Below are 17,137 nucleotides of genomic sequence, written 5' to 3'. Positions count from 1 at the left end.
CCCAGGACCCGCTGGGCTTACTGGCCCCAGCCGGGCGGGCCTAGCTGCGACCCACAGCTCGTGTTGCCAGGACAACCACTGCTTCCACCCAGTCCTGGAAGAGCTAAGACGCGGGTGCTAGGCCCCCTCCCCAAGTCTGGCAGGGGGCGGGGATTCCCTTCAGACCAGGGTCGGGGGAAGGGAGCCCTGATCCGTAGGGGGCGGCACATTATTGTCCTGCGAGACCGGAGGTCGGCTCTGGTCACCGTCCCCCTTTCCATACAAAGGGGCCCCAGGACTGGAGACTACGCTCTGGGATGCTGAGCCAGATTCACTACTACCCCCGGCCAAGGCCTCGGGGTCCCACAGCACCTCTTTCTGGCCGGGTGACGGAACGCCACCTCCTTTATTCCCTCCCCGACCCCCGTCCTTTATGCTGTCCCTTTAAGCGGCTGGCTGCGTCGCAGAGCAGGGAGGACTGTACCACCGGCCGCAGGCTGCGGGGGGGAATTTGGGGCTGACTGGCCCTCACGGCTGAGACTCCACAAGAAAGTCCCATTTGGAGGGGTCTCACGGTCCCAGACTGATGGCCACATTCCTCGGCAGAGGATCTGGGGACCTTGGAGCCCAAAACGCAGCACTGGCTGCCCGAAAGTCAGGCACACCTTTCCGCCCCCGCCGCAAATCCTGCGCAGGGCCCGCCTCCGCGCTGAATTCTTAAAGGGCCCGCGGGCTGGGGGGGCGGAGCCAGTAGAGGCGCCGAACCGGGGCAGTGCCTGGTGGAGCGGCCGGAGCGGGCCGGGCTGGGGCGGGGATGGCGATGGCCATGGCGCAGGTCCCGGCGGCTCCCTGCGCGAGGTGAGGGAGGGCAGTGCGAGCCTGGAGGCTCTCTCCGCGGGCTCTGTTCTGAGCCCCCAGGGAGGAGGCCCAGGACCCCCCCCCAACTCTGGGCCGGGTTCAGCCCCCACGTGCGGGGCGGGGGCGGGGTCCCGGACAAAGGCCAGGTGGAGTGGGCTTTACCCCGGACCGCTTGGCCCGCGGGCGCGATCATTCCTGAGAGTTGTAGAGGGAAATGCCGGTCTGCCAGCGCCACCGTGGGAGATCCACCACCCCTTTGTCCCCGCGGGGCCTCCACCAAGCTTGGGAGAGTGCGCTGAGACAAAGTCTGTTAGCCTCACTCTGCTGCTGGGCGGGTGCTAAAAAAGATACCAGCTCTGGGGCTGTGTTACAGCTTCCTAGCTGCTTCATCAGCTGTGCCTTGCCTTACCCAAATGCTATGGTTTCTCAGGACCAAGAGTACTTCACAGGGTAGAGTGGGCCTCGGTTTGGGGCCCACTGGGGTGGTATTCAGTCATGTGTGAGTCTCTGGGCAGTGAGTCTGTAGCTCAATTCGTCCAGTTCTCAGAGGGGTCACAGACCTAACAAGTTCCTGCCCAGCCGTAGGCTACCTGCTCTAGGAAGGAGCCCTGGCAGTGAGTTATGGGGGTGTCTTGCCTTGCGCCTCAGGGGTCTGTGGTCTCTCAGACATGTTATAGCCAATAACAGGGTCTGAACAACCCTGGGCACGGTGCCCTACACAGCATGGGCTTTGGGAGTATGGATGGGTTTGGGGTGGACACCTCCAGGATTCTATAGACTGATTTGTTGTCTCCCACCTTTCCCCCAGTTCCTGAGCTAGTGCCAGGCAGGTGACACTGTCTTCCTGCAGCCCCCAGCATGTGGGCAGGCCTGGGCCCTGCCGTCACACTGGCCCTGGTGTTGGCGGTGGCATGGGCCACGGAGCTGAAGCCCACAGCACCACCCATCTTCACGGGCCGGCCCTTTGTGGTAGCATGGGATGTGCCCACACAAGACTGTGGCCCACGCCACAAGGTGCCACTGGACCCAAAGGACATGAAGGCCTTTGATGTGCAGGCCTCACCTAATGAGGGTTTCGTGAACCAGAACATCACCATCTTCTACCGTGACCGGCTGGGCATGTATCCACACTTCGATTCCGTGGCGAGGTCTGTGCATGGTGGCGTGCCACAGAATGGCAGCCTCTGGGTACACCTGGAGATGCTAAAGGGGCATGTGGAACGCTACATTCGTACACAGGAGCCTGCAGGGCTGGCAGTCATCGACTGGGAGGACTGGCGGCCAGTGTGGGTACGCAACTGGCAGGACAAGGATGTGTACCGCAGATTATCACGCCAGTTGGTGGCCAGTCGCCACCCTGACTGGCCACCAGACCGCATAGTGAAGCAGGCGCAGTATGAGTTTGAGTTCGCTGCACGCCAGTTCATGCTGGAGACACTGCGATTTGTCAAGGCATTTCGGCCTCGGCACCTGTGGGGCTTCTACCTCTTCCCCGACTGTTACAACCATGATTATGTGCAGAACTGGGAGACCTATACAGGCCGCTGCCCTGATGTTGAGGTCTCCCGAAATGACCAGCTGGCCTGGCTGTGGGCTGAGAGCACGGCCCTCTTCCCCTCTGTCTACCTGGAAGAGACACTCGCTTCCTCCACTCATGGCCGCAACTTTGTCAGCTTCCGTGTTCAGGAGGCCCTTCGCGTGGCTCACACCCACCATGCCAACCATGCACTCCCGGTCTACGTCTTCACGAGGCCCACCTATAGCCGCGGACTCACAGGGCTTAGCGAGGTATGTGCCTCCCAGGGCCCTGCCTTCATCCTTGGGAAACCACTGCAGGCCTCCTGCCCCCAAGTTTACTGGCTACTCTACATCTCCTCACCTTATTCTCTCTGTAACCCTATGAAAGGGTTGCATTGTTATCTCCATTTTGTGGATACAAAAATTGAGGGCCAGAGATGCTGAGAAATTTACCCAGAACTTTCCAGCAAATCCAGGCAGAGCAGGGACTTAGGCCTAGTATTCTGACTTTGTGGTCCATCCTGATAGGTACATACTAGGCCCAAGTGGGCCCTTGGCTTGGGAATGGGAGGCCAGAAGTGGGGGTGGAAACGGCTTAAACATTTAAGGAGAAAGTGAAACAGCTGCTGCCTAGGGGTGAGAAGGAGAAGACTGGGCTGGAGGGAGATTAGCAGGTCTGAACAGGCTAGGGCCTGCCCACCCTGTCTGTCCTTCTCACCCTGTGGTCTCAATATTCCCCAGTGACCATCTCCTTCCCATGCAGATGGATCTCATCTCCACCATTGGCGAGAGTGCAGCCCTGGGTGCAGCTGGTGTCATCCTCTGGGGTGATGCGGGGTACACCACCAGCATGGTAAGTAAGACCCACCCAGCCTACTGGAGCTGAGTCTGCAGGGACAGGCAGAGCGTCTGTGCTTTTGGCTGCAAACCTCAAAGTGGTCCCCTCATCTGTCTCCCACCCGAGGAGCCCCAGTCCCAACATAGAAGACAGAGTCCCTCCCCTTCTCCTAGGAAGGGGGATTTGCTATCTTGACCAGCTGTTGAGTTCCACCCTGCCCCATCTGCCCTGCTGGGTTCCAGTCCCTGCCCCCGCCCCCTTCTTAGAAGAAATAGGAACAATGAGGGCTCAGGCTTGCGTGTGTGTGTGTGTGTGTGTGTGTGTGTGTGTGTGTGTGTGTGTGTGTGTGCGCGCGCACGCATTGTTAAAAGAAGGTACAGTCACCACAGTGTAGACAGAGTTTCCATCTGGGCCTGTGGACTGAGACAGCTGACCCTGATCCCTGACCTCTGCCCCCAGGAGACCTGCCAGTACCTCAAGGATTACCTGACTCGATTGCTGGTACCCTACGTCGTCAATGTGTCCTGGGCTGCCCAGTATTGCAGCTGGGCCCAGTGCCATGGCCACGGGCGCTGTGTGCGCCGTGACCCCAGTGCTAATACCTTCCTGCACCTCAGTGCCAGCAGCTTCCGCCTAGTGCCTAGCCACGCACCTGGTGAGCCACAGCTGCGACCAGAGGGGGAACTCAGTTGGGCCGACCGCAACCACCTACAGACGCACTTTCGCTGCCAGTGCTACTTAGGCTGGGGCGGCGAGCAATGCCAGTGGGACCGCAGGCGGGCAGCTGGGGGTGCCCGTGGGGCCTGGCCTGGGTCCCACCTCACCAGCCTGCTGGCTATGGCTGCCCTGGCCCTCACCTGGACTTTGTAAGGGTCTCTCACACAGCCGCCAGGCAAGCTGGCCTCTGCCGCAAGGGCTCTCTGCCAGGCATGTAGGAGCCCACAAGGGGTGGACAAACCAGAGTCTGAAGGGGCAGAGCCCCCTGGGATGCCTAGTAGGGTGTCCGTACCAGCTCCTACCCCCTGTTCTAAGGGGGAGGGGCAGTCCCGTGGGAGGCCCCTTCTCTCCCTGCCAGAGAGGAAGAGGGGCACAGCTGGCCGGGGAGGACCTGACCCTACTCCCCTGCCCCTGAATAGTTTATTATTATTATTTTGGGGTCTCTTTTGTAAATTAAATATGAAACAACTGCTTCTTTGCTTGGACTGTCTGTGCCTGGGCCAGGGCATGTGAGAGAGATTTCAGGGTCTTCCATATAAGGTTTGAGCTCAGTTCTGTCTCTGTGAGACTCTCTGCTGGGGACTTCTCATCTGTAAAATGCATTCACTGGGATCTGCAAGCCAGAGCTTCCCACTCTAGCTGTCCTGCTAGGGCAGGGGCCACTGGGGGTGGAGGGACTCACAGTCTACCCCAACACCAAGGACCTTGCTTTATCCATATTGATTGGAAAGCAGTTGGGTACAACCTTCTGTGAGGGATGGGGCTCATTGTGCTTCTCCTACTTGGTACTGTATCCCCAGCTGGGCTGGTGCCAGTCGCCTCGCCTTGCCCACCCAAGAAGAAAGGGGAAAGTGGATGTTTGATCTTCCCTGGCTGGGCAGGTAACCAGATCACTCCTCCCTGCTGTTCTCACAGGCAAGGGCGTCTCCTCCACTCCCCAGTCCCAAGGACAGTGGACTTCAGCCACACGCACTTCTTCCCATCTGGCTCAGAGTCCTCCACTGGGTATGGTCAGGGGGAGGCAAGCAGGGCATTGGGATCTGAATCATGAGGTCCAGTCCCTGTCCCACTGCAGAGATGCATGATGGGGTGAGGGGGGGTCATCCTCAACAGTCAGCCCTGTAATGGCCATGGGAGAGCATAGCTTGTCCCCAGCTGTACCGGGGAGAGAAGTAGCAGCCAGAGCAGTCATACCAGCTCTGACCTGCTTCACTTCCTCTGCTTCTGAAGTGAGTTATTCTGGGTGGGGCCCTGCCCCTCCCCTCAGCCATTGGACCCACACCTGGATTCCTCCTCTCCCTCCTGGATTCCTCCTGGATTCCTCCTGGATTCCTCCAGTCATCAGTGATGACTGATCCCCTGCCCTCAGATAATACCAGCTCGAGATAGACTCAAGAAACTGTCGAGCAGTGAGGAGGGCACCCCAGCCACAAGGACTCGGGAAGTAGCCTCAAGGAAGTGCTTTCTACATTGAGGTTGGGTTGTTTTTTTTGGGGGGGGAGGCATACCATGCACAGCACATGGGATCTTAGTTCCCCGACCAGGGATCGAACCACTGCCCCCTGCAGTGGAAGCACGGTTTCCTAACTCCTGGACTGCCAGGGAAGTCCCTACATTGAGAGTCCCTACACTGAGTTTTGAAAGGTGGGGGGTAAACGATGCTGGGAACAAAGCATGGGCAAAGGCTGGAGGAAGACAGAACACAAATGGAGACACAGAGTTTGAGGCTAGGGTGTGACGGGGGTATGCCGCAGGTGGCCCTAGAGTGGCACCAGGCCTGATTTTGTCTGATGATGGTGACTATCTTACCTGTTCAGTGAACACACTGAGCACACACATGTGCCAGGGCTGGGCTGGGTGCTGGGGATGCACCCATGAACCACACCAGCAAAGACTGCCATCCTCAGGGGTATGACGGCATAAAGGGAGATGCACTTTGGATGCCAAGACCAAGTCAGATGTTGGACAGTGGAGAGTGCTCCCCAGAGGCATGCAGGCAAGGGGATGGTGTGGTTAGAGCCTGGAGAAGCAATCCTCACCAGATCGATATTGATTCAGGTTGTAAAGTGATCCTTCATCCCTCTGGCTGCTGATGGCAGAGAACAGAGAGGAGGTGGGGTGGTAGCACTGGGAGGGAGATGGCAAATCACATGGTGGGGGTAGGGGAGGGGTCCTGGCTGCTCGTGACCGAGGTGGGGAGATGCCGGCTGGAGTGAAGATTCAGGTGTTGATCAATAAGGCCATAAGATGATGGAGCCAGCAGAGGGAGGGCAAGGAAGGAGGAGCTGTGACTTATCTCCCCAACACCTGTGACTTCCCCTACCCAACTGTGACCCCACACACAGCTGTGACCTCCCCTACACAGATGTGACTCATGCACACCTGTTAGCTACCTTGCCCACATCTGTAACCTGCCAACACACAGGTTATCCAGACATACCTGTGACCTGACCCACGCAGCTGTGACCTGGCTGTGAGCTCAGGTTCAGACTGGGCTGTTCAGTGCTTTCACCTGGGCCAGGAACATGATGTTTCATTCACCCCACTCTGGCAGGCAAGCCTGGGCCTGAGCACCTAGCAGGTCTCAGTTGCTAGTGTCTGAATCAGCAAACAAGCAAAATCACAAAGGAATGAACAAGCACGTCATCACTGATACACTCTTGCTCATACCCGTGGTCACACAAACATGGGGTCTCATGGTCATAAGACAACAGGGTCTCACACACACCAAGTCCCAGGCACTGGGTCCCACACTTGCACATACACACTACTGGAGTTTGTGGAGTGTCCCAAATGTCCACTAACTGGAGCTTTACACAGACACAGTCACTGATCCAGCACATATACAAAGGGTGACAACGCAGCCCTGACTTCAGGAATACAGTGCCTTTCAGACACAGGTCCCTAAAGGAGGGATGATTTATCCACTAGGCACTGTAGGCACAGGGCCACAATACTTATACGGGCCCACAAAAATGTTTTAATTTTAATCTTTTTTAATCAGAAGAAAAAATACAGGAATAATGAATATAAAATAATGAATTCAGTCTGGATTATATCTGTCCTTATGCCAATATAGTCATAAAATATATATTTTTTAAAATATGTATTTTTTTGGCCACGCAGCACACGGGATCTTAGTTCCCCGACCAGGGATTGAACCCGTGTCCCCTGCAGTGGAAGCACAGAGTCCTAACCATTCCCTTAAAATGTTTTTTTTTTTTTTTTTTTTTTTTTTTTTTGCGGTACGCGGGCCTCTCACTGTTGTGGCCTCTCCCGTTGCGGAGCACAGCCTCCGGACGCGCAGGCCCAGCGGCCATGGCTCACGGGCCCAGCCGCTCCGCGGCATGTGGGATCCTCCCGGACTGGGGCACGAACCCGTGTCCCCTGCATCGGCAGGCAGACTCTCAACCACTGCACCACCAGGGAAGCCCCTAAAATGTTTTTTTGAGGAACGGGTCCACAAAGGTGAAAGTGCCTAGGGCCCATAGGTGTCATAATGCAGCCACGTGGGGAAGGCACCCAGACTCCAGTATCACACACAGGGCTGCCCAGTCGGATCTGCCACCCAGACAGCCCCCATGCACTGCTTCCATCCCCACACCATCCCAAGTAAAGCCACAAAGTCCAGCCCCAGTGCTGACAGAGTGGGAGGGGCCACTTCTGGTCTAGCCCCACCTCCTACCAAGGGCACTTTGCTAGGAGTGCAGAGGTGGCTCTGCTGTCTGGCCCAGCCCTCTAACCCAGGGCCTGCCCCTCAGCCCGCCCCCAGACTGGGTGGGGTGACCCCTACAAAAGCTCAGGGTTTCCAGCAGCGGCTTCTTCCTCCAAGAGTCACGGTGCAGCTGAGGCCAGAGTTAAGGAACAGAATCTTGCTGAGCCCTGCATAGGCCCTCACCGTGAGGTCAGGAAGTTTGGAGAATGAGGCCTTTCAGCCCTGAGGTCAGCAGGGACAAGTGGGCAGATTGGCGGGTGTACAGGAGGGCTGGGCTGACCTTTCCTGCGTCACTGAGCATCCCCTCCTGCCTGGGTGGCCAGGATTCCTGGGGGAAGAGACAGGGAAGCCCCTGCCTCCGTCAGTCGGCCAGCCTGGGGGCTGAGGACCTGGCTCTCAGCCAGTCTTCTCAAGACAGATGTCATGGCTTCTGTGGCCCTTGGGGAAGAGGGGTGGGCAAGCCAGGACAAGACCTGTGGGAGACAGAGGGCAGAGGTCGGCCCAAGAGGCAACTCGGATGTGCCCTCTAGTGGCCATGTTCCCCTCAATGCCTCTCCTTTGCCCTCTGACTTCCCCGAGCCCTGCAGGTCAATATTTACCTGAAGCCAGAACAGAGGTGGATTAATAAGGGACTTGGCCTGCCTGCCCTCAGTAGGGGTCAGAGAGTTCAAGGCCTGCTTTCAGCTCTGCTTCCCCTGGCCAGGTTTCCCTAGACCTTCCCTGTGCCACGGCAGCCCACCTGCTTCCCATCTGCACCCTCTTCCTGAACTTGCTCGGCATGGCCGAAGGCTCCAGGGACCCCGTGGTACCCAACCGGCCCTTCGCCACCATCTGGAATGCAAACACCCAGTGGTGTCTAGAGAGGCATGGCGTGGACGTGGATGTCAGTGTCTTTGATGTGGTGGCCAACCCAGGGCAGACCTTCCGCGGCCCTAACGTGACCATTTTCTACAGCTCCCAGCTGGGTACCTACCCTTACTACACATCTGCTGGGGAGCCCGTATTCGGTGGCCTGCCCCAGAATGCCAGCCTGGCTGTCCACCTGGTCCGCACATTCCAGGACATCCTGGCTGCCATGCCTGCATCCAACTTCTCAGGGCTGGCAGTTATTGACTGGGAGGCATGGCGCCCACGCTGGGCCTTCAACTGGGACACCAAGGACATTTACCGGCAGCGCTCACGGGCACTGGTACAGGAGCAGCACCCTGACTGGCCAGCTCCTTGGGTGGAGGCAGCAGCTCAGGACCAGTTCGAGGGGGCTGCGCGGGCCTGGATGGCAGGCACCCTCAGGCTGGGACAAGCACTGCAGCCTCGTGGCCTCTGGGGCTTCTATGGCTTCCCTGACTGCTATAACTATGACTTTAAAAATCCCAACTACACCGGCCAGTGCCCACCAGGCATCCGTGCCCAGAATGACCAGCTGGGGTGGCTGTGGGGCCAGAGCCGTGCCCTCTACCCCAGCATCTACCTGCCCGCAGCACTGGAGGGCACGAAGAAGGCACAGATGTTTGTGCAGCACCGTGTGGGTGAGGCATTCCGTTTGGCCGTGGGTGCAGGGTACCCTGATCTGCCAGTGCTGCCCTACGTCCAGATCTTCTACGACATGACTAACCGCTTTCTGCCCCTGGTGAGTCTCCTGTGACCCTGCCCACCTTGTAACCTACCTTGTCAGGCATTAGTCCGGTAAGTGAGGCCACATAGTCCTGGGGCACTTTAGCCTTGGGACACTTTCATCCATTCCCTCTCACATTCTTTGAGCACCTACTGTGTGCCAAGGTCTGTGCTAGGCACAGACAATTCAGCATTCTTCAGAAAGAAATCATCCCTGCCTGCATGGCACTCACAGGCTAGAGTAAGGGCAGGCTTGCCTCTGGCCACCAGAGCTAGAGCAGGCTATGAATTATTTGTCCCATGCAATAGTGTTACAGCAGTCTGCTGTGGGGACGGAGGGAGGCCCCACAGAGCTATGCTGTCCTTTCCCCAGGAGGAGCTGGAGCACAGCCTGGGGGAGAGTGCAGCCCAGGGGGCAGCAGGAGTGGTGATCTGGGTGAGCTGGGAGAACACAAGAACCAAGGTGAGCTCAAGCCCAGGATGGGGGTGAGGGTGGGGGCAGGAGTGGGGCTGACAGGCTGACTGGGAGACCCTGGCCCACCCTTTACCCCTGCAGTCCTGGCTAACCAGCAGGTGAGTGCCTCAATGCCCTAGGTGGACCCGTGCATGGCCGTGGTGTCCTGATGCTCCCCCTCCCACCTAGGAATCCTGCCAGGCCATCAAGGAGTATGTTGACATGACACTGGGGCCCTTCATCCTGAATGTGACCAGTGGGGCTCTTCTGTGCAGTCAAGTCCTGTGCTCTGGCCATGGCCGTTGTGCCCGGCGCCTCAGTCACCCCAAGGCCCACCTCATCCTCAGCCCCACCAGTTTCTCCATCGAGTCCACGCCTGGTGGTGGGCCCCTGACCCTCCGAGGTGCCCTCTCACTCAAGGATCGGTTGCAGATGGCTGTGGAGTTCAAATGTCGCTGCTACCGTGGGTGGATGGGAACATGGTGTGAGCAGTGGGGCATGTGGTGATTGGCACATGCACACATTGAGTACCTAATGCATTCTGGACCTGGCTACAGCTTTCTCAAATACAGGCACAGTCACATGAGTTACGGTCACAGTCAGAAGTACACTCAGGCACTGTCATGAGCATATGCCAGCACATTCACACCTGCTTACAGACCAAAATAGTTGCATAAGGAGTTAGAGCCTTGGGCACCCATCCAGCGGAGTTAAAAATATTTCCTCCAGAGACATTGAGCCAGTCTTTAAACTGCAGCAATCACAAGAACTGACGTTCTGGACTTCCCTGGTGGTCCAGTGGTTAAGATTCCGCGCTTCTACTGCAGGGGGCGGGGGTTCGATCCCTGGTTAGGGAACTAAGATCCTGCACGCTGAAAGAAAGAAAGAGAGGGAGGAAGAGAGGAAGGAAGGAAGAAAGAGCTGACATTCACTGGGTGCCTACTCTTTCGAAGTCCTGTGCTAGGCATTTTAAGTAGTCTAACTTAATTGTGCAATCCTAACACGATGCTATGAGGAAACTGAGGCACACACAGGGAGGGTAAGCACTTTACTCAAGGTTGCAGGCAGAAAATAGAGCAGCTGAGATTCAAACCCAGGTGAATCTGGGTTTGAATCTCTACCCTCTACCTCTACCTCTATAGCGATGGAGCCCTTTGGCTCCTACTATATGTCGACGGTAATCAGCCCTGCACTGCAGCCTGAATCCGTTCAGAGGTAACAGCCTCACAAATAAAGCAGACATGATTCTAACTTCAAGAGCTGTTTATTGAGCACCTAAAATGTGCAGGCGCTGGGATCCAGAGGGCACAGGAAAATTCTTTTCTCCCGCTCAGATTTGATGTCTGTCCGAGGGCGGCTGCTTCTCAGGGTAGGGCCCAAATTTCGGGAGGAAGCTCCACCTGACCGTTTCCACGCTGGGCAGGAGGCTGACGTGAGCCGAGACAAAGCTGAATTGGGGGGAGACCTATCTGAGTCTGGGGCGGGGCGGGGCGGGGCAAGATGGAAGCCCAGCCCACCGGTAATGGAGCCGGCGCTCGGTTCGCGCTCACAGGGAGCTGGGCCTGGATAAGCAAGGGCGGGAGGGGCAGAGGTAGAGCCAGGGCAGAGATCCAGTCTGCGTCGGGTCGGCGTTATGACGCGAGGGGCCGGGGCCGGGGGTTGGCCGCCCCGAAGACCCGGGACCTGGTGGTGTTCCGCGGGCCGTGACGGCTGCAGTGCGTCCGCCTCACCGCTAGGGGGGGAGCGCCGGGGGCCGGAGGGGTCCGAGCCAGACACAGCGAGATACAGATCCGTGTGGAGCGAGGACACGGAGCATCACGGAGCCAGGCGTCAGCATGTTAGTACTGCCCCCTCCCCATGCGCGGCGTATTCGTCCTCATTGTCCCCCGCTCTCCCCGTCCGCTCCGCGCGTACAGTTCTCAAGTGACTAAGCCGCCCCGCACGCCCTCTTTGCGTCTGTCGTTCCCTCCCAGAGCATGCCGAGCCACAGCCGCCCAGAGTCAAGCTCCCGAAGCCCCCACCCCCAAACTCCACGGTTTATCACCCAGTGGGAGGAAGGGGGAAACCGAGGCAGGAGAGACTGCCGCCTCTCTCTGTGGACCCGGGAGCACCACCCACAGTGGGTGGGGTCGGCACAGAAGGGGTTAAGCCTGAGGGGGAAGTCTGGGGCTCCAGGCTCAGGGGCGGATCCTGGGGTTTCCTCTCTCCTGGTCCAGGGGTGCAGCTGCTGCGGAGGTGGCTGATGCAGGTGAGGGGCTTATAGCCCTCTGAGTGGGATGTGGTATGAGGGGAGGGGGCTACCTGTTACTGATCGGTGTGGAATTGGCCTCAAGCTCACGGGGCCTTCCTGGGGAGGTGGGGAAGGGGAGCCAGGGCATCCTCTCTGGAACAGGTAAGTAGAAGGGTGGGGCCCAGCGGCCACCTATCGCTAGAAATCCCCCAGCATTGACCCTCCTGCCAGCAGAGCCTGGGGTAGGATGGGCACACAATGGAGTTAGGGGTCAGGAGGTCTGAGCCCCCAACCTGGTAGCCGTTGGACACCCCTGTGGATGTAGGAAGGAAGCTGTGGTTCTTATCTAGCTAGGGTGGCTACGAAACAGGCCAGTGGGGAACCAGGCCTGCAGGAGCCACATTGCTGTGTGAGCCAGACCCTTTCTGAGGGGCAGTTGGGTCCATGCCCAGTCAAAGTGTCCTGAGCTGGGCAGTGTTGGGGAGGGAGCCATGGACTCTGTGCCCCTGGTAGGGAAGGCAGTCCAGGGAGGGGAAATTTGAGCCTGATGGGTGGGTGAATGGCACCCCAATATTGGTTAGGTGGCAGGCATGGCCCAGGTGGTCAAAAAGGCTGGGACCTGGAGTAGGGAGAAGGGTGGGACAGGGAAGTTCCTAGGGAAGCTGTGTTCCCTCCGAAGGGAATACAGCGTTTAAGCAGGGGGTAGTGGTGTCTAGTTTGTATGCTCTGTCTGATGGCCAGCCAGCTGCAATGGTGTAGGGCTGGATGTAGAGGAGGACAAAGCGGTAGTCAGAGCAGGCTGGGGCCTGGAGTCTTTTGAGTTCTGCCCTAGCCTTTAGCCCTCAGCCTCCATCCAGTGTAAGGCAGAGCACCCAGGATCCATCCCCTCTGCTCTCCACCTGAGTCAGGTCCCCCAGGTATAGGGGATGGCATCCTCCAGGTCACCTGCCATCAGGTGAGTATGGGGACAAGGTGCAGCCCACCAGTTCCAGGATGCGTGGCCCTCCTTAGCACTCTGTCAGCCACTCCCTGCCCCAGCCCCATCCTCCCTTCTGGCACAGCCCAGCATGGCTGTTGTCCACAGGAGGAGCACCCTTCTGGTCTCAGGAGATACCACTGCCTGGAGACTGTGGCCTTAACTCCCAGCCTGGCACTGAGCCACCTGGAACCCAGCAGGAGATGACCTTGGCTCCCAGCCTGGCAGCTGAGCCTGGATCCCACATGTAGGCGAGAGCTGACTCTGAGCCCTGGCCCAGCCAAGCTGACCCCTACCCTAGACCCTATACACCAGGTGGCGCTGATCCTGAGTACCACTCCAGCCTAACTGACTCTGGATCCTGCATGCCAGCCAGAGGTGACCCTGAGATCCAACCTGGCCAAGCTGATCCTGGATCCTACACACCAGCCAGATCTGACCCTGAGCCCCAGGCTAGCTGAGTTGACCCTGGGTTCTGCATGCCATCCAGAGATGACCCTCAGTCCTGGCTCAACTGAGTTGACCCTGGATCCCGCACGCCAGCCAGAGGAGACCCCAGCCCCCAACCTGGCTGAGCTGACCCTGGAGCCTGTGCATTGCCGACCTGAGCTCCTGGATGCCTGTGCCGACCTCATCAATGAGCAGTGGCCCCGCAGCCGCGCCTCCCGCCTGCACTCCTTGGGCCAGTCCTCCGATGCCTTCCCCCTCTGCTTGATGCTGCTGAGCACCCGTCCCACGCCAGAGGCAGCCCCCATTGTGGTGGGCCATGCCCGCCTGTCACGGGTGCTGGACCGGCCCCAGAGCCTCCTAGTGGAGACGGTGGTGGTGGCCCGAGCCTTGCGGGGCCGGGGCTTTGGCCGCCGCCTCATGGAGGGCCTCGAAGCCTTTGCTCAGGCCCGGGGCTTCCGCCGGCTACACCTCACCACCCATGACCAGCTGCACTTTTACGCCCACCTGGGCTACCAGCTGGGTGAGCCTGTGCAGGGCCTGGTCTTCACCAGTCGGTGGCTGCCTGCCACCCTGCTCAGTGCCTTCCCCAGGGCCTCCTTTCCCCGGCCACCCTGCAAGGCCCCTAGCCTGACTGCCCAAGCTGCCCCAAGAGCCCCCAAGGGGTCATCATTGCCGCCACCCCCACCCCTGCCTGAGCCCTTGACCACCCCACCCCCACCTCCAGGAGGGCCCCCTCCACAAAGCCTGCTGGAGACTCAATACCAAGACCTGAGAAGACGCCCCATATTCTGGATGGAGAAAGACATCTGAGGGCTACCCAGGGCAAGATGCTGTCTTTCTGGGTCAGTTGACTGCTCAGGACAGTACCAGCCTCAGCCCACTGGCCATCCCTCAGCTTCTAGCCCCTGAGGGCAGCTTCAGCCTAGGCATGTCTCCTGAGTGCCAGTGGAGATGGCGCCATGGCTGTGGCTCAGAGCTGTCAGTGTGGCTGAATAAAGGCTTCTGTTGGGTGTGGTTGTGACAGTGTATTTGTTGACCCCCACCCTCATCTCCCAGCCTTGTCTTAGGTCCTCTGTCCCTGCAGGGGCCCTCAGATCCACCTCGGCCTTAGGGCCATGGGTGGAGGGACACCTGCCTTTTACCTCTCTCACTCTGCCAGGCCCAGGGGACAAGGAGACATTCACTTATCACCATTCACTGAGCACCTGCTGTGTTACAGGCCCTGGACTGGGCACAGACAGTGGGGAACTAGACAGATAGGGTCTCAACCCAAGGGACAGGGCAGGCATACTGTGGCAGGATCCATGCTGGGACAGCGGGAGCTCGAGTTTCCTCACTCCGCTTGGAGATCTGGGAGACCTCCCAGGGCAGGTGATGTCATAGCAGAGACCTGGGTGCTGAGTAGAAATTAAGCCAGGCAAGGTGGGGGCTGAGTGTTCTTGGGGCAGGAAACAAAATGGGCAGAGGAAAGAAGGGGACTTGTGAAGGCTGTAGGTGGGGGAGGTGTCAGAGGGCACGGTGGTGCCATGGCAGAGATGGACAATACAGAAGGGGAGCTGCCCAAGCCAGCTTGGGTTGTGGCTGCTCTGAGAGGCCTATGAGACCCCTTGGGAACCAGGCTTTATGCACCTCCCTTTCTTGTGAAGAGGAGCTGGAGGAGTTTTCCCAGCTTTCTCTGCTGTGTGGAAGGTGTGGCCATGGCCATGCAGTCTAAGCTCACACCCCTTCTCTCCTGCAGGTTTCCATCCCTGGGGCATGACCATGCAGCTAGGCCTGGCCCTGGTGCTAGGGGTGGCCCTGTGCTTGAGATGTGGCCAGCCCCTGCTGCAAGCCCCTGAACGCCCCTTCTTGGTGCTATGGAACGTGCCCTCAGCACACTGTAAGGCCCGCTTTGGCGTGCACCTGCCACTAGAGGCCCTGGGCATCGCATCCAACCGTGGCCAGCGTTTCCACGGCCAGAATGTCACCATCTTCTACAAGAACCAGCTCGGCTTCTATCCCTACCTTGGGCCAAGGGGCACAGCTCACAACGGGGGCATCCCCCAGGCTGTGCCCCTTGACCGCCACCTGGCATGGGCTGCCTATCAGATCCGCCACAGTCTGCAACCTGGCTTCGCTGGCCTGGCAGTACTGGACTGGGAGGAATGGTGTCCACTCTGGGCTGGGAACTGGGGCCGTCGCCAGGTCTATCAGACAGCCTCCTGGGCTTGGGCACAGCGGGTATTCCCTAACCTGGATCCCCAGGAGCAGCTCTACAAGGCCCGTATCGGCTTTGAACAGGCAGCCCGTGCACTGATGGAGGACACACTGTGGCTAGGCCGGGCACTGCGGCCCCATGGGCTCTGGGGCTTCTATCGCTTCCCGGCCTGTGGCAATGGCTGGCATGGTAGAGCTTCCAATTACACGGGCCACTGCCATGCAGCCACCCTTGCCCGCAACACGCAACTGCATTGGCTCTGGGCCGCCTCCAGCGCCCTCTTCCCCAGCATATACCTCCCACCCAGGTTACCACCTGCTCACCACCACGCATTTGTCCGATACCGCCTGGAGGAGGCCTTCCGTGTGGCCCTCACTGGGCACCCACATCCCCTGCCTGTCCTGGCCTATGCCCGCCTCACACACCGGAGCTCTGGGAGGTTCCTGTCCCAGGTGAGTGAAAACTGAAGTCTAGGGGTCTGACTGGGGAGGCCTGACATTCTCTGAGGGCCTGAGAAGCCACTCAGAGGCTCAGGGCCAAGGGACCTTCCTCTAGGGGTGGAATCGGATCATGGCAGTGAGCCATGAAAGTTCTTGAAGGTGGAGGTGGGGCCAGATGGAGCTGGCCAGCCCAGCCCTGGCTTAGCAGCTCTCTGCCTCCAGGATGAACTTGTGCAGACCATTGGTGTGAGCGCTGCACTGGGGGCAGCCGGCGTGGTGCTCTGGGGGGACCTGAGCTTCTCCAGTTCTGAGGTGATCATTGCCCCCTCCAGCCTGCCACACAGCCCATGCTGGGGTCCCAGAGATGGGGAAAGACCGTGTCAGGGCCATGGAGCAGAAGCATTGATACATCCCTTCCCTCTCCTCAGGAGGAGTGCTGGCATCTCCATGACTACCTAGTGAGCACCCTGGGCCCTTATGTGATCAACGTGACCAGGGCAGCCATGGCCTGCAGTCACCAGCGGTGCCATGGCCATGGCCGTTGTGCTTGGCAAGACCCAGGACAACTGGAAGTCTTTCTGCACCTGGAGCCAGATGGCAGCCCTGGAGACTGGGAGTCCTTCAGCTGCCGTTGTTACTGGGGCTGGGCTGGCGCTACCTGCCAGGAGCCCAGGCCTGAAGAAGCAACATAAAGCCAGGAGTCACCTGCCTCTGACCTTCATGTTCCTGCTGCCATCTTTCCAGTCCTGGAGGGAGGACTTTGTCCCACTCTAGTTCTATTTAGCTTACAGTCACTTCTCCCATGCACACACCCCACTTCCCATGGGATCCCTGGGGAGTGGAAGAGGCCAGAAAAAACCATACTGTTTTAAAACTAGAGGCCCTCTGAGATCACCTGATCCCTCCTGACAAGAAAGCAGCCCCAGGAAGAGTCGGTGTTCCAGAAGGTTAAGGTTGCCAGCCCAGGGCTCTGTCCTACACCTCACTGCGTCCATGGAGAGGTCACAGGAGACCCGTCCAGGGGCAGGTGGGCCCCTGAGGAGATCTTGGCTAAGATCTGTAAGTGCTAAGCTGTTGTCTGTAATCTGCTTTCATCATAAAGTTACTTTTTCTTTCACTGCTTGAGGTTTGGCTGTTCCCCGATTCCACCAAAC

At 58.7% G+C, this 17,137-nt stretch overlaps 3 protein-coding genes across 5 annotated transcripts; all 3 read left to right on the top strand.

The window, feature by feature from the left end:
- The first annotated feature begins 740 nt into the window (after positions 1-740).
- LOC132496828 (hyaluronidase-2) lies at positions 741-10,941 on the top strand. Of its 3 annotated transcripts, XM_060109429.1 has the most exons (6): positions 741-837; positions 1,646-2,625; positions 3,119-3,208; positions 8,329-9,252; positions 9,610-9,699; positions 9,880-10,941. In XM_060109429.1, the coding sequence occupies exons 2-6, from the start codon at positions 1,696-1,698 to the stop codon at positions 10,195-10,197; spliced, it is 2,352 nt and encodes a 783-aa protein (XP_059965412.1). In that variant the 5' UTR covers positions 741-837; positions 1,646-1,695; the 3' UTR covers positions 10,198-10,941. The 3 variants fall into 3 exon arrangements, with proteins under 3 accessions (XP_059965412.1, XP_059965413.1, XP_059965414.1); XM_060109430.1 differs by lacking the exons at positions 8,329-9,252; positions 9,610-9,699; positions 9,880-10,941 and adding an exon at positions 3,653-4,377; XM_060109431.1 differs by lacking the exons at positions 741-837; positions 1,646-2,625; positions 3,119-3,208 and adding an exon at positions 7,630-7,852.
- Positions 10,942-11,220: 279 nt separating this feature from the next.
- Positions 11,221-14,351, top strand: NAA80 (N-alpha-acetyltransferase 80, NatH catalytic subunit). Its single transcript, XM_060109433.1, is given in 3 exon segments — positions 11,221-11,527; positions 13,212-13,291; positions 13,293-14,351. Coding segments are annotated over 2 exon segments (894 nt in total). The 5' UTR covers positions 11,221-11,527; positions 13,212-13,261; the 3' UTR covers positions 14,157-14,351.
- On the top strand, positions 11,907-17,100 carry HYAL3 (hyaluronidase 3). The gene is made up of 4 exons (XM_060109432.1): positions 11,907-11,938; positions 15,085-15,995; positions 16,206-16,295; positions 16,412-17,100. The coding sequence occupies exons 2-4, from the start codon at positions 15,102-15,104 to the stop codon at positions 16,673-16,675; spliced, it is 1,248 nt and encodes a 415-aa protein (XP_059965415.1). The 5' UTR covers positions 11,907-11,938; positions 15,085-15,101; the 3' UTR covers positions 16,676-17,100.
- Positions 17,101-17,137: the final 37 nt, after the last annotated feature.

This window comes from Mesoplodon densirostris, chromosome 10 (assembly GCF_025265405.1).
Source record: "Mesoplodon densirostris isolate mMesDen1 chromosome 10, mMesDen1 primary haplotype, whole genome shotgun sequence".
Classification (NCBI taxonomy): domain Eukaryota; kingdom Metazoa; phylum Chordata; class Mammalia; order Artiodactyla; family Ziphiidae; genus Mesoplodon; species Mesoplodon densirostris.
The sequence above is the reverse complement of the archived record's forward strand: the minus strand, read 5'-3'. Positions and strand labels throughout refer to the sequence as shown.